General features: G+C 36.9%; 1 protein-coding gene across 2 annotated transcripts in view; it reads right to left on the bottom strand.

Moving 5' to 3' along the window:
• Positions 1 to 12,140, bottom strand: part of recql5 (RecQ helicase-like 5) — a 43,742-nt gene extending 31,602 nt beyond the window's left edge. The window contains exons 1-7 of one of the 2 annotated variants that reach the window (XM_053514556.1): positions 12,006 to 12,140; positions 11,657 to 11,778; positions 8,734 to 9,249; positions 4,923 to 5,019; positions 4,672 to 4,783; positions 4,383 to 4,545; positions 694 to 776 (exon numbers count right to left, since the gene is read on the bottom strand). In XM_053514556.1, the coding sequence (XP_053370531.1) occupies positions 694 to 776; positions 4,383 to 4,545; positions 4,672 to 4,783; positions 4,923 to 5,019; positions 8,734 to 9,249; positions 11,657 to 11,778; positions 12,006 to 12,099 (1,187 nt within the window). In that variant the 5' untranslated portion in view covers positions 12,100 to 12,140. Of the gene's footprint in view, positions 1 to 689; positions 777 to 4,382; positions 4,546 to 4,671; positions 4,784 to 4,922; positions 5,020 to 8,733; positions 9,250 to 11,656; positions 11,779 to 12,005 lie in introns of those variants that run through there. The other variant, XM_053514557.1, reaches the window with a different exon arrangement.
• Between the last annotated feature and the right edge of the window lie 3,469 nt (positions 12,141 to 15,609).

Genomic DNA, 15,609 nt, shown 5'->3' on the forward strand with positions numbered 1-15,609 from the left:
CAATTAAATATTGTGATCTTTAATGTGACATGTATCGCCACACTGAGTCAAAACATTTTTTATTATCTTTTTATTTATGTATGTTTGCATTTGAAGTGGTAAAATGTTGCCGTTCCTCTGTTGTCCTACAGGTGGCACAGTCTATACTTTTCACGCATTGTCAGGGGGTACAATATCTTTTGCCAAGTTTGTTTAAAATTGTAATTAAATCTACATATCAGATAAATGGTGACAGTCACCCAAAACTCAACCATGTCAGCCCATCCGGTCTGATCCCACAGAAAACACAACGTAGCACAAATTGGCAAAATAATCCATGCTGCCCCCAAAAGAAGGGCACAGAACACCCGGTGCACCCACAGGATACACCAGACAAAGAAGTCTGATACAGCGAGCCCGGCGTTGAAACCCACAGAACCCAAAAGGATTTGCTGGCAACGTCCTGGTGCCAGACAACACAACACAACACCCCAGAGGTCTAATAAAGTTAATCCCCGGGACCCGAGTGCCCTGGTGGCACAGGATAACCCACACAGTACTGTAATGTTACAGCCGATCAGTGTTTTTATCTACATATACATATCAAAGTTTATGCTCCTCTATTTCATGTAAATCTACCTAAAGCCTACAGACCATTAAATAAAAACAAATGTATTACCACTAAGTTTGTGTGTGCATTGTATGAACCCTTACCCCTCTTGCTCACAGAAAGCAGCCATGGCTTCAAAGTCCTGCAGAGGTGCTTTGTCCTGTTCTTTCTCTGAACCTCGTTTCTCCTGAAAAGAAAGGGATCTTTAAAAAAAAAAAAAAAAAGACATGCAATAACACAAGTGAAATTTAAACTTAAGCTTTAATCCACCTCATCGCCTTTCCTTCAAATTCAGTACACTTTGGATGGGGTGCCAATCCATTGCAGGGCACAAGCACGCGGAGAACATACATACGTGGAGTAAACTCCATGCACACAGACCGGAGGCGGAAATCGAACCCGGAACCTGGAGGTGCAAGACGACAGCACTAACCACTGAGCCGCCCCAACAAATACCAGAAGTCTGAAAATTTGCATGTGTAGGACCAGATTGATTGAATATATTTTAATAAATACAATAAACCTTGACATTTCTATAAACAAGAGGGCAATAGCATTGAGAATGCCTTCATATGCTACGACAGTGGTTCTCAAAGTGTGGGGCGCGCCCCACTAGTGGGGAATACAGACATGACAGATGGGGCGCAACGAACGGGAGGGAATTAGTGGAAAATAATAGGAAAGTACCTATTCTAATTCATGCTTTTCTTTATTGATTTATTTAATCTTTATTTTCTTTATCGGACACTTGAAACTAAATAATGAAACACAAAGAAATGGATCATTAATACAAGTAAATTAAAATAACATCAGAGAAAAAGTGGAACCATAGTGCAACAATAACGGTTTAACGTCGGCATGCTATTTGCAGAGGAACAATATATAAGGAAACATTCGGTATTATATATGTCATTTCATTTATTCCAGTGTGTATGCTGATGTTTCTGTATTTTTGTTAAACATTATTATTTTTTCAGGCAGTACTAGTCTGGCATTTTTAATTTCTAGTGTGGCAACAAAGTTGCTTTTTGATCCTTCAGGCGCTGAACAGAAGGGAAGATCAATATCGTACTACGCTTTTTGTTGCTGTGCGGCATTTTGCGATGATCACTAACTCATTCGTTGCGCCGTAGAGAATAATGGTGTTTATGCTTTTAAACATGTATAATTTAAGGCGGATGGAGCTTAAAGACAATGTAGAGAGGAAATATATCTGGGTATCTTATTTGTGGGTTTATTTACGCAGCTATTGAATTCGGAGATGCGAATATAAAACTAACTTTACCGCGGACACAAACAGGTGTTATGCGCTAAAATGCCCTCCTGCCACGGATTGCCCCCCTATATAATCTCTATCAAATACTATATTAGGACATACATTTAAAGTATTATTATTATTGAATATATTATTACTATTATAATTAACCCTAGGCACGTGACAGCCGTCGAGTCGAGTAATACAAATCCCCCAAAATTATTATTTTATGGCACATTTATTGTGCAGGGGTTTGTCAATGTACAAATAACAAATTATTTATCACAAATTACACTAAATAAATACTGTTTGTGGTGAAAAATTACAGGAAATGATTTTTATTATAAAATAAGCTATATAAAAATACACATGTGGTATATGAAAAAAATATATAATTTATATATTTTCCCCCTATACAACATTTTTTTTATATTGCTTACTTTATAATTAAATTCATTTGTCATAATTTGTAAACCATAAACCTATGAATTTAGGTGGGCAATCCTAGCCTAGGTCTGGGGCATTTGTAATTTGTAATTTCCCATAGACCATAACACAGTAGCGTACTGTATGTAGTGAGCATAATAACATCAATGGATACATTTGTTACATGGACCACAAATAAGCAGGTGATTCAGCATCATCAGCCTAATCAACCAAAAATCCAGCTGAAAGGAAAACATGATGAAGCCTATGTTGCGCTTGGATTCATGGTGGGGATGGTGGGGCAGAGGAGAGACCTCTGTGTGTTTTGTGTCTTAAACCGCTGGCAGCAGACAGCATGAGACAAAGTAGGAAGACACTTATCGACAACACACCCCAGTCACGTTAATAAGCCACTTAACTTCTTTGAAAGAAAGCTCTAGATAAGTGACAAAGTAAGCCTGTTATAACAATTGCACGTGTATTTTATCTGTTTTGAACTTGGTGTTATTTGATCTTACTGGTTTAGAAATAGATTTTTCAATAAATAGTACAGTTGGCCATTTTCAAGTGGGGCTTGAAAATTCGCCCACCCCCTTAAGTAGGGAATGACAGAAAATGTTTGAGAATCACTGTGCTATGGCATCAAAATGTCTCCTCCTCTATGTGCCAGCACTCCTTAGCTGACTTTAATATCAGATATCACTTGTGGTTCAATGAGCACAAATTCACATAACCAGGTTCCAAAATCCATCAGAAAGCTATTTTAAAAGCAATGTGGGACTTAATCGTAAATGAGATGTATAACAAACTTATATGGATGCGATCAGTCAGGTGTTTATAGACTTTTCGCCATATAGTGTATATATGATTTAGAAACCTAAACTGAGTAGGCATCAGGACTGGGATCCCATTGGATTACAAAATAATAATAATAATAAAATTTGAGTGGGCAGTTCCAACTTTTATGTATCCATTCAGATAAGAAGCTTGAGGGTCAAAAAAAAGGGTACTTTCATTAGTTAGCTGCTTACAAGACTAAGACTGTAATGCAATTGAGTTTCAACTGTGTTTCATTAAGAGCTTTCAAATCAAATAAGAATACTGAACGGTTAAATAAACCGAGATGATGACATGAAATAGCAGGTGTGGGTGAGCTGGTCAAAACCCCTTTGGTGGTATATGGGAGTAACATAAAAATAAAACAGGCCTGTGTACACCTCTGCTCTGAAGTTCACTTTGGTGTTCAAAGCACTAGGATAAGTCAATGAAGCCCAAGAGATGCTAGAAGCCAACTGGAATACAAAAAAAAAAAAGCACGGATTGTCTTTCTTTCTCAAATATTCAGTTGCATCTCCGTGTGTGTACAAAAAAAATCTCTTTTTTTTGTTTCATTTTAGTATTGCTAATGGTTTAGACATTTTTGGATTTTTGGGCATCTTTAGGTTTTAGATAGTTTTTCCCCTATCGTGACCTCATGTAAAAAGATATCCGGGACATGGCACAGGAGTAGCTCATTTACATAGACACTGAAACAGCACATTTAAAGGAGGAGTAAGGTATGAAAAATGTATTATTTAAAAAGAATTTATCTGGAGGAAGTTATAAACAGACACACTGTGTGTGACCTCTGAGACCCATTTAACTAGTTATCTAATTGTAAATAAATCTACAGTATAGTGACACTCATGATCAAGTTCCTGTTGACACAGTTGACACTTTTGAAATATAAAGTTACAGAAGAAAAAAATATGTACACTGAAATTGCACTATCCCCTAGATGTTTCCCTCGGATGAGTGAAATTTGGGGTCTGGTTTCTCTTGAGATTTCTTCCTAGCTGATTAGGGACGCGTTTATGCATGGAATATTTATAAATTACTAAATGCAATATTTATATCTTGATGTCTGCACAGCTGCTTTATGACAATGCACTTCTTAAAAAATGCCATATGATTTTATTGAATTAAACCCAATGAAATTAATGAAATGAAAAACGTACTAATGTCAACAAATACATGACCTTGGAAAAATCATTAGTTCGCTAACGATTCTACAGGTGGCGTTGTACATTTTTAAATGTCCCTTAAAACGCATTTCAGTACTACTGTACGTGCCTGTTTGTGGGTGATCTCTTTACAGATGAGAAAGCGGAGCTGATCTCTGTCTTTGGGAGAGTAGTATATGCGGCAGGAAGATGGAAGGCCGTCGCGGCCAGCACGTCCCGATTCCTGATAATAACTGGCCAAGGATTTCGCCACGTTCCAGTGAGCTACAAACCTGCGAGATATCAAGACATTCCACATATAGGCATGACCACACTTGCACAAACAGCATCATGAATTTAAAGTATTTGGAGCATGCCAAATTATACGTTGCTGATAGAAAGGGATCATCCTATCTCACCTCACATTGGCTTTATCAACGCCCATCCCGAAGCTGATAGTGGCCACGATGACAGGCACCCTCCCTTCCATCCAATCAGCTTGCGAATCAGTGCGATCTCCTGCTTTCAGACCTTTTCAAACAGACATTTATAAAAAATAAATAAAATGAAAAAATAAATAATAATAATAGCACGTTTAATCTTTTAATTGAAAAAAAAAAAAGAACAAAGTATTTCATTTCACTTCAATGAGAAATGTATAATGAGTTACCTGCATGGTACGGCCTGGCCACGATCCCAAGTTTGGTCAATCTGTGTGCGACATCCTCACAACTCTCTCTTGTGCGACAGTATACAATCCCACAACCCTTTACAAACATGTAAAAAAAAAAAAATCATTAAAAACAAACAATTCTATAAACTGGGGACTTTAATAGTACATCTGAGTCAGCTCTTTAGACAGCATGCAAATCCTCCATCAGCAGTTTTTGAAATGTCTTGATCAAAGTTGCTGAGGTCACTTTTTCCACCTTTCTAATGTTTGATGAGAACCGAAGCTCCTGTCCTGTATCTGCATGATTTTATAAATTACAGGTACAAAGAAGTTTCTATTGAGTATCTAATAAAAAATGTCTCTTTTCAATAAACTGTGTTTATGTTGCACATATTAAGATCTTTATCTAACTTCAAGAAACGTCCTGTAACTTTTATTCACTTAAATAACATTTCACACATTTTAAAATGATTATTAAGCAAACAGAAGGGAATTTTGTTCCCAAAGCAATATTATTACAATTTGCTAAAGTTTATCCATTATTTTATTACAGATGAACCTACCTATCCGTAGGGTGAAATAATTAGCAGTTAATTTAAAAGTGGAAGGAAAAATCATTAACCAGTGATGACAATATGGTAAAATGTGAGGTTTATTAAGGAGGTTATCGATTTCTAGAGATCTCAGAGACATTCTGGAGAAAGACATAGGTTCAAATGTTTAGACTGAGGCTCCAATAATAGCTTAGGCATCTATGCATTTACAATTACCTGACAAAAGGCAATTCACTGTTTAGTTATTTGTAGATACTCAAATGGGTGTCCAGTGTGTGTCTACACAGAAAAAAATGAAAAACTTTATCTGTTTTGTATTTCTCTGTACTTAACTAAGCTAATAAATGACATCATATTAGGGACCATCCCCAGTCATGTGTATTCAATGGATGTCCCATTTCCTGCATCCTTATTAGCTTAAAAAGTGGAAAGGGCCATCGGGGGGGGCAACAGATCGTTCACATTTTAAAGCCCAAAACTCTGAAACTGTTTTTTTGGAAAAGGAGTGAAACAGAAGTATTTTGCGGATGCCGGAATGCATGATCTGAATAGACTTCTAGCTGGGACATTAACACATATCTTCTGGAGACTTTGTATTAATATTTAGTATAATACACACCTCCAAGGCACACTTATGGCACAATGTCTTTGAACAACTTATGAGAATTCATGACACAGTCAAGACTAATACTGGTTTATACAAGTGGTTTAGCTGATCCAAAAAAAGATAAAACAAGTAATTCAAAGTAAACAAAAAAAATCAAGGCTATTTACTAAGGGTTAGATCTTTAGAGCTTTTTAATAGGAATGGAGACATACAGATATTCTGAATGTAGCAAAAGACTTATGCCCCAATGAGAAGCCAAAACACAAAAAAAATTAAAAAATAAAAAACACACACACACACACACAGTGAGCTCTTGCATTACAAGCATGCTTAGACCTCAGGGAAGGACGTTTTGTGATGCTGGCAAGCAAGCGTGAAGTTCTGAAACAGTTTCTATTGATGCTGGAGGCCTGGCATACAAAAAACACTTATTTATTTTTTCCATTATTTCTTGGAGAGACACAGGGTCAAATGAGTTGGAGAAGTTATGAATGAAGAAAAAAAAAAGTTGTAGCAGTGACTATAAAAGCCAAGAACATCCAAAACAGACTAAGAACTGAGCCCTGAGGAATTCCTAAAGTACAGCTTAAAGGTGATGAGCCAAGTTTGGAAGAACAGTATTAAAGGACCAGTTTTTTTTATCCTTATATCCAATTAGGTTATACAGGTACATCGGTTTCATGGTATACCAGATATTTCAAGGTAACTGATATTAATAATAATAATAGTAATGATGATAATCATCATCATCATTGTAGTACCATATAATGTGATACCATGAATCCGTGATATTTTGTAAGATGGTTATCATCCCATGGAAGTCCCATACTGTTGCAACCGTATGTCTAATTCACTAATATTGAGGCGGTCTACCTGCTGCTTCAGTGTCTCAAAGGCAGATGACGGCTTGGGAAGTCTGAGGGATGATGGCATCTCTAGCTGGTTATTTAATTTTCATTTTATTGGATATCTGAAACAGGATACCAAGGTTAGCCTTTTAAGCCTATCGTATCTTACTCATTGTCTTTATCGCTTTATCCTGTATACAGGAGCCTATTCAAAGAGACTTAGGGTATGAGGCAGGGTACACCCTGGACAGGCTGCCAATCCATCGCATGGCACACACACACACACACACACACACACACACACACACATTTACTCAGACACTACAGGCAATTTGGGAAACAGCAGTAAGCCTTATCTGCATGTCTTTAAACTGTGGGAGAAAACACAGAGCTTAGAACCTGGCTGAGGAATCGAACCCGGACCCTAAAGGTTCAAGGCGACAGTGCTAACCACTAACCCACTGTGTCACCACCTATATTATCCATTCCTAAAATTACCTCCATTTAAAAACACTTCCAGAATGCTACTGCAGTATTCTCATGCACTACTTGCCACAGATGCCTCAGAAATGTGGGATGACAACAGTCTGACCTCAAAATGACAGGTGCCTGACTTAAGCTTGGTGCAGAGCAAAAAGCAGCATGTGCACTAGGAAGACAAGCTGTGTAGTCAGTTTTATCAAGTCCTATAAATTCTAAGCAAGTATTGTAGTTTAAGGCCTTCAGCTGATATTGCTTTATATTCAGTATTACATGAAAACTGTTAAAAGTGGAGAACATGGATTACTGGGTGAGCCGATTGAAAAGTTGATGATTTGATAATATCCTCATCGAGTTCATACCTACTATCGAAAAGCCATTTAACCTGTTTGGAATGATCATAATTCATAAAACTTCCATGTGTCATCTTACTTTGTAATTTATTAATTACTATATACAGAACAGAGCCTGGGTTTGGCTAAGAATGCTAAAGGTCGGCAGTGTTTGATAAAGTGTGTGCAAGAAATTACACTTGCTAGATGTAGACTTAAACCCTTAAAAACACTATACAAATAAAATCTAATTGAATTTAATTAAATTGAATTGAACCCTTAATTCAGTCAAAGCAAAAGACTGTTAGAAAGTTAAAACAGCAATCACAAATACCAGGGGATCACCAAGCCAGGGTTTTGCAATATAATAAACAACTAAAGATGAGGGTGCGATTAGATTGTCAGACCTGGCAACTCTAAGAAATATTATCTAAACATTATCAATAACATAGTACAAACTGTAGTATATCTATGTACTACACCACTAGGTGCTGTTTTAGTTAGGACGTACACGCTAGAAATGTTTACATGCATACTTTCTTTTTAATTTAGCAAAAAGTCCGGACTCACAAACATTCGCGTTATGAATTTCTATATATGAACGGACCGTGGATCTACGAACATTCCAAGAAAGTAGCTCAAGTGTATCATACAAATAATAGACACTGCAGTGCACCAGATACCAATATTTACATTTACATACAACATTTTCAGTGTGTAAGTGTAGAAAATGTCCAAAGTCCGGTATATTGTACAGTACGTGAGTGTATGTTTGGGTGTGGGAAAAATTCATCTGCCTCATGGCTGTCCTGTAAAGCTGTCCCGATGGTGAATAATCCTAATTTCAGAAAAACAGGCTTTTCTGCTTGCTATAAACCAATAATCACACAAGAGTGACAAGAAGGTTTTTTTTGAAGTTTTAAGCAACTGGTGTCTCCATTGTTTTACAACATTAAAAAAAAAAAAAAAAAAAAAAAAAGGTCTCACCTTCTCAGCTGAGCATCCCCCGAGTGCCTCCTTGGCGAATGCATGTAGATGGACATACGGGTCAGGCAGCAAATCTCGAAATATAACATCGTATTTTAGGTTTTTCCGAAATACCGGAGTGGTGTAAGTGAGCGGTGATTTCAGCTTCAGTGAGCGTGCAATGTCCTCCTGCACCCGCTTGGGTGCTGTGGCAGTCAGGGCCACACAGGGGACTCCAGGAAGACGAGCGCGCAGGTCCCCCAGCTTAAGGTAGTCAGGTCTAAAATCATGACCCCACTGAGAGACACAGTGGGCTTCGTCAACTGCCAGGAAGGCGAGCAACCCGCGGGTGCACAGCGAGCTCAGACACGGCTGAAAGGACGGAGAAGCCACCATCTCAGGAGTAATGTACAGCAACTTGAGCCGAGGCTTTTCACTATGCAAATCAGCTAGGATCTGCTTTCTCTCTCCTGATGCAAGCTTTGAGTTGATGGAACATGCTGGTATATTTAGTGCTTTAAGGTGCTCTATCTGATCCTAAGAAATGAAGACAAAGAAGAGGACATATGTACATATGCTATACAAAAGCACCTCAATACATTTCAACCCAGTTGTAAAAGTTCCAGTAGCCATCTCATTTCTTTAGCACTATAACACTAGATATAGCAATCTTCTGCTTTTAATCCGAAGTTTAGGTTTCAGCTCTTCAATAAGTATCTCACCGTAACAAGCACTGTCGAAAGGGGGGAAACCTTTTTTCCTAATAATGTTACAATACTGACCCCTAAAAAACCCCAGTAAACTTTTTCCCAACTAAATTTCCCAAATGATGGTTGACTTTTGAACTTTTTCTTGCTTGGCGATTGCAAATGTTTCTGTTCCATATGCTGCCGTTTATTATCAGGCTCATGGTGATGAATCTCATCACCGGTTTAATGTCTCCAGATGAGTCTTGTCACCAGTAATGATTCTCTATAAGAAACCTTCCTATTGGTCTTGAATTTTGCTCTCAGGCTGCTCTTCTTTTGTGAAAATCACAAGTGGGGAATCCATTTATGCTCGCACCACAGGCACAAATAAACTGATGTTACATATTCAAATCTGCACAGCATTGACTGGGGAGACACTGAATAGAACCCATTAAACAGAAAGCGCTGATGAGACAAGTAAAATCTTCCTGAGATGGCAATAGGAAGAAAACTCAAGGGGAACCAGACTCGACAGGGAACGCATCCTATTTGAGTGATAATGGATAGCAAGTTATCTGCAGTTATACTGTGTTTTAGGAGTCCAGTTTGTTATTCAAGGCTCATGTAAAATGTTGAGCAACTGCAATCACAAGTACTCAAAAAACATCTGTCTGGATAAGCAGAGGCCAGGACCGTCTTCATGGTAAAGTGGAACCGTACCCAGTCACCACGCGCATCCTATGCAGACCCCTTCGGAGTGTATTCCCACCTCTTGCCCTGTGTTCCTCTAACATCGTCTAGATCCAGCACTACTCTGACCACTGAATATGAATGAATGAATGTTAGAGCTTATAGAACGAAAAGAGCAAGAATAACCTGTCGGACCGCATAACTGATGACGGCTATGTGGCAAATGAGATTGACTTTAAATAAGCATAATAAACAAATCAAATCAAAATCACTTTTATTGTCACATCACGTTACTGGTACACTGGTACAGTACATGTAAGTGAAATTCTTATGTGCAAGCTACACAAGCAATAGTGGTGTACAATCATAAGAATAAATATACATATGAATAATACAGTAGTATTAATATTGTGCAAGTATTATAAATAATATATAAAATAATATAAATGAAAAAAAGAGTGAGTACAAGTATATATATATATATATATATATATATATATATATATATATATACACACACACACACACACATTATATATACACAATATACATATCTATATATATCCATATATACATACATATATCTACATATAAACATACACACATACAGTATGCATACATGTATATACTAGTGCTGTCAAAATTAGTGCGTTAACGCATGCGATTAATTTGAAATATTTAACGCATTAAAAAAAATTAACGCAATTAACGCGGTTGCAGTTTTTTTATTTCCTGTTGTGGCCGACGTGTGTTCAACGTGCAAAGAAGTATGGATAAGACCAAGGAAGGACTTTTAGACGGAAAGTTTCAGTATAAAACTCTGCCGGATGGTTCTGTGGATAAAACAAAAGTAATCTGTACATTTTGCAAAGCCGAATTTAAATACCAGAGAAGTAATTCGTCTTTGACATATCACTTAAAAGCAAAACACCCCACCGAAACAATCTCTACAGGGCCTCGCCAATGTAAATTGCATTGATTGTTTTGAAATTCAAATGACACAAATGGCACATACCTGTGTTTTTATTTCTGTAATAAATATGGCTTTTAAGCCAACAGTTAATTTGGAAAATATTGATGGTTTATTGCAGGTATGTTGTTTACATGAGAAAATCTGTGTTACAAGTTAAACAAAAATTCCAATAAACAATCATATTTGAATTTAAATAGTTTAATTGTCTTGAGTTTACATTAATTATTTACATTTAAATATCCAAAAAGTTTCAGTCTTTTAATTGTGATTAATTGCAAAAAATTGTGCGATTAATTAGTTACTTTTTTTAATCGATTGACAGCACTAGTATATACACATACACACACGATTGTGAGAGTGTGTCTACTTGTGTATAAATGTATAAAGAATGTCCGCAATTAATGTTGTGCAAAAGGCAATTATGTGCAGTATGGAGTGCATAAAGTGTCTTAGTGACTATAAAGTCACTAAATAAAGTGACTATAATCAGTGTTCCTACATCACAGTGTAGGAAGTGCCAATGTTTACATGGATAGTTAATAATAATCATAATAGACAAAAGCATCAGAAGGCATAAAAAAGCTGTATTTACCTGTATAAGTGCAATCAGAGGAGATATGACCAGTGTGATGCCAGTGGCCAGCACTGCAGGAAGTTGGTAGCACAGAGATTTCCCTGCGCCGGTTGGCATACACACAAACACATCTCTGTCACCTGCGTTTAAAGGAAGCACCACAGCAGATTAGTGCTTTTAGAATCCTGTCACTTCAAAGCACGATTTAACCGTAAACCCAGTATCCTCAAAAGCAATTAGGGTCATTTTTAAACGCCCAAACCCTTCACTAGACCAGCTGGACCAGGCTAATGCTGATGGAGTGAGCTACGACTAGCTAGCCAGTTCAAGAAACTAAAGTAAACAAACCCTGTTTCTAAAGGTTTACCTTTTATCACCGCTTTAACCACATGCTCTTGCTGCTGTGACCGGAACTTTTCAAACCCAAAATGGGTTTTCAAAGCTCGTTCAACAGCAGTCATCTCTGCCTCCTGAAAGACCCACACAGCCTGCCAACTTCTACTCAGCTACGAGGAGTCGCAGGGAAATGACGTCACAGCGCGCTGGAAGTTTTCACATTTTCTTCATTGTCTTTTTGTTTGACTAGCAATAATAAATGTGTCAGGTTTTTGGAAATATATGAAAAAAATGATTTCTATTGACTCTGATTAGGTTTAGATAGCTTTCCTTGCTTTTACATTATTATTATTATTATTATTAAAGCAACATACCCCCTTACTGTAATTGATTTTTATTCTTTTTTTATTCTTACTTTTATCTTCTTTACATTGTTAATGTTCTCCTGAAGGTGATTGTATATTTTATCTGTTTGGAAAAAATAAATAAAATAAATCTGTAAATTCTATTAGTAAAAACTGCTTTTTTTCTTTCTTTCTTTTTTTTGTATTGCTCGTTTGTCTCTTTTTTGTTTTTTGCACCTTTCCTGTTTCTTTCCTTTTCACAAATAAATAAATACTAGCATTAACATGAACATTAAAATGAAATGTATGTAATGCTACTTCTCACATTAAGATGTGGATGTTTTATGTAATTTGGTACTCAGTATTGGATTTCCATTATAATCCCCAAATTTAATAATAAGGTTTGTTTGTTTGCTTTCAAAAATAAATTCATCATTTATTTTTGAATTTTTTTGAAAATTAAGGTTAAAAAAACTGTGGTGCCTTAGTAAATTATAATGTTTTCCTCTCCTTTTAATTGTTTTTAAGACAGTATATGTCATGCTTATATATTTTTTACATAGATAGATAGATAGATAGATAGATAGATAGATAGATAGATAGATAGATATGCCTTTTGGAATGCAAAATCATTTTATAAGCTCTTGTGTTGATAATCCAAGTTACTGTTTTTTCTTAAAAACTGTAATGTCAACTAAAGACACGAAGAAGAAAGAAAAGAAAAAAATATATTTACAGAGTATTATTTATTTATTTATTTATTTATTGGCCTTCTATAAAGCTGAAAATATCTCATATCAATTTGAAGGCGTTGCTGCTATTGTGAGTTATATGATATTAATATTAATAAATGCTGCGTGTCGCCACCTAGTGGAATATTCTATTCTTGTCTAGATACATTAAAATCATCAACCTTCACCTTCATACTCACTCACTGCTGTCTCACTCACTCACTCTCTTACTCATCATCTATACCGCTTTATCCCATACACAGGGTTGCGAGGGGCCTGGAGCCTATCCCAGGGGCCTTAGGGCACGAGGTGGGATACACACTGGACAGGGTAAAAAAAACATTACAGGGCAAACCCACATACAGACACTCACTCACACACTACGGGCAATTTGGGAATGACAATTAACCTACTATGCATCTCTTTGGACTGTGGGAGGAAACCCAGTATCTGGAGAAAACCCAGTAAGCATGAGAAAAACATGCAAACTCCATGCACACAGACCCCAAGGTGGGAATCAAACCCGGACCCTGGAGGTGCAAAACGATAGCATTAAACACTACACCCCCGTGCCACCTTCCGCCCCATGCGTTTTTAATTGAATTTGAAGAGCATGATAAAATACATGCTTTTACAGAAATTTATGTTTCTCATGTATGATCACATATTACTCACATGACCAAACATGTAATGTTTATTATTTATAACATATAAAGATTCAGTTCTTTCTTTATGTTTCTTTTTGTTTTTGTAATAAATCCCACTGTACACATCCTACTGTATGTGTCTGCGCCATTCTCTGATTAAAGCACTAAATCATGAGTATTAAGAGTGAAAAATGAATTTATTTGTTGTACGAATCCAGGATCATTTTTGCACCGTGCTAAAGAAAGTAGCAGAATTTGGCAGAAAACAACATACATCTGACGGAGCTTTTCTGTTTGGTGTCAGCGTTACAGGCTGTTGGTTGGAGTGTGAGGAATGTTTTCCTGGCACGTTAGCTGGTGAAAAACTGAGCATAGGGCTGAGAACTGGATGAGGAAGAAGGGGCCAGTAAAGTGCGCAGTAAAACTGTGCAGCAGTTCAGTCTCAAAATTGTAAATCATTCTTCAATTAGAGCTTTCCTGAAGACCAGCAGAGCCACGATACACCATTAACTAGGGTTCCTAATAAAATGACCACTAAATATTAAACCACTTAATGATATCGTCGTGTACTTCAATGCGGAATACACACATATCCAGTTACAAATCATCCTGTATCTCATAGGTACAGTATAATGTACATCGCTTCAATTCAGTGGTCCACTGATAAGTTTGGCAGTTAAATACCCAGATGTACAGCACACACAGAAAAAAAGCATAGAAATGTTTTAATTAAATAGAGGAGAACAAGGCCAAAGCCCCTAGGATTCATTATGGTCTTCACAATGTGTTGTTCTGAGCCATGGGAAAATCTGGAAGGTCAGGAAGTTGAATATTTTATCTCTGTGCTGGGTACAATGTAGGTCAGGGATTTGACCATGAGAAATAGTGAAGAATGGCTTGGAAAGTAGCTGCTCTAACCCGAAATAGCACAGAACTAGCAGGAAAGAACTCAAGTTGTTACTCTTAATGGGACATGAACAGAAGAACAGTAAAGTTTGTTAATGCAACCAAATGATGCTTAATGATACTTTAACATGTTTATGTATTTTGTTCCAGTCTCACAACTCCAGCGTTCTTGATTCATTCCTAACCCTGGATTACTGCCTGTGCGGGGTTTCTTGGCACATTCCCCCAGTGTTCCCAGGAGAGGCTCCAGATCCAACACAACCCTGACCATGGACTATTGACTACTGAGGATGAATAAATGAATAACCTATCTGTCTTTACTGTATCGAGAACATTTTGAGGTTTTTCCTATATAATGAATCACCAAGTGTTTTTATACATACTGTATGTCTTCGTGTATTTATAGCATAAGGAAACAGGAAATGATTAACAGCAAGAATAGAGATCCTGGAGACTGAGAGCAATTTAAAAATACTAAATAATTTAAAGGCTGTGGATATTTTTTTGCATTCTAAAGTTCTTACAGAATGGCAATCATTTTATCACATTTTTTTTAAGGGGAAATATGCAGCTGGTATGAGGAAACTTTGGTTTAGAGTAAAGTATTTCCTCCAGCTGTTCGAGGCTGTACTATCATTTATCACATGCTTAATTCTGGAGCCAGAATTCTGGAGCTGGCAAGTTAATTATTCATGTATTTCTTACTGACTACTCTGTCTATGGTTTTCTCATTGTCATATTTCTATATTGATATGGACGCCAAGTGCGTTTTCTATTATCAGGTATTATGAGCTTCCCAGAAACTTGTGTTTGTCTTCGTCGTAGCAGTACACTACCGATCATGAAAAAGCGATCTTAGAGCTGATATATACGTTCCAAATCAATAGTTAAATCAATAACACCTGATTAGTGAAAATTCCCCAGGGGAATAAACCAGATGCAATCATTTGTACAGAGGCAACATTCCCAGATTGTGTCTGGTTTATACCCCATGTTGAGGCCTGGTC

Source organism: Clarias gariepinus, chromosome 16 (genome assembly GCF_024256425.1).
Source record: "Clarias gariepinus isolate MV-2021 ecotype Netherlands chromosome 16, CGAR_prim_01v2, whole genome shotgun sequence".
Taxonomy (NCBI): domain Eukaryota; kingdom Metazoa; phylum Chordata; class Actinopteri; order Siluriformes; family Clariidae; genus Clarias; species Clarias gariepinus.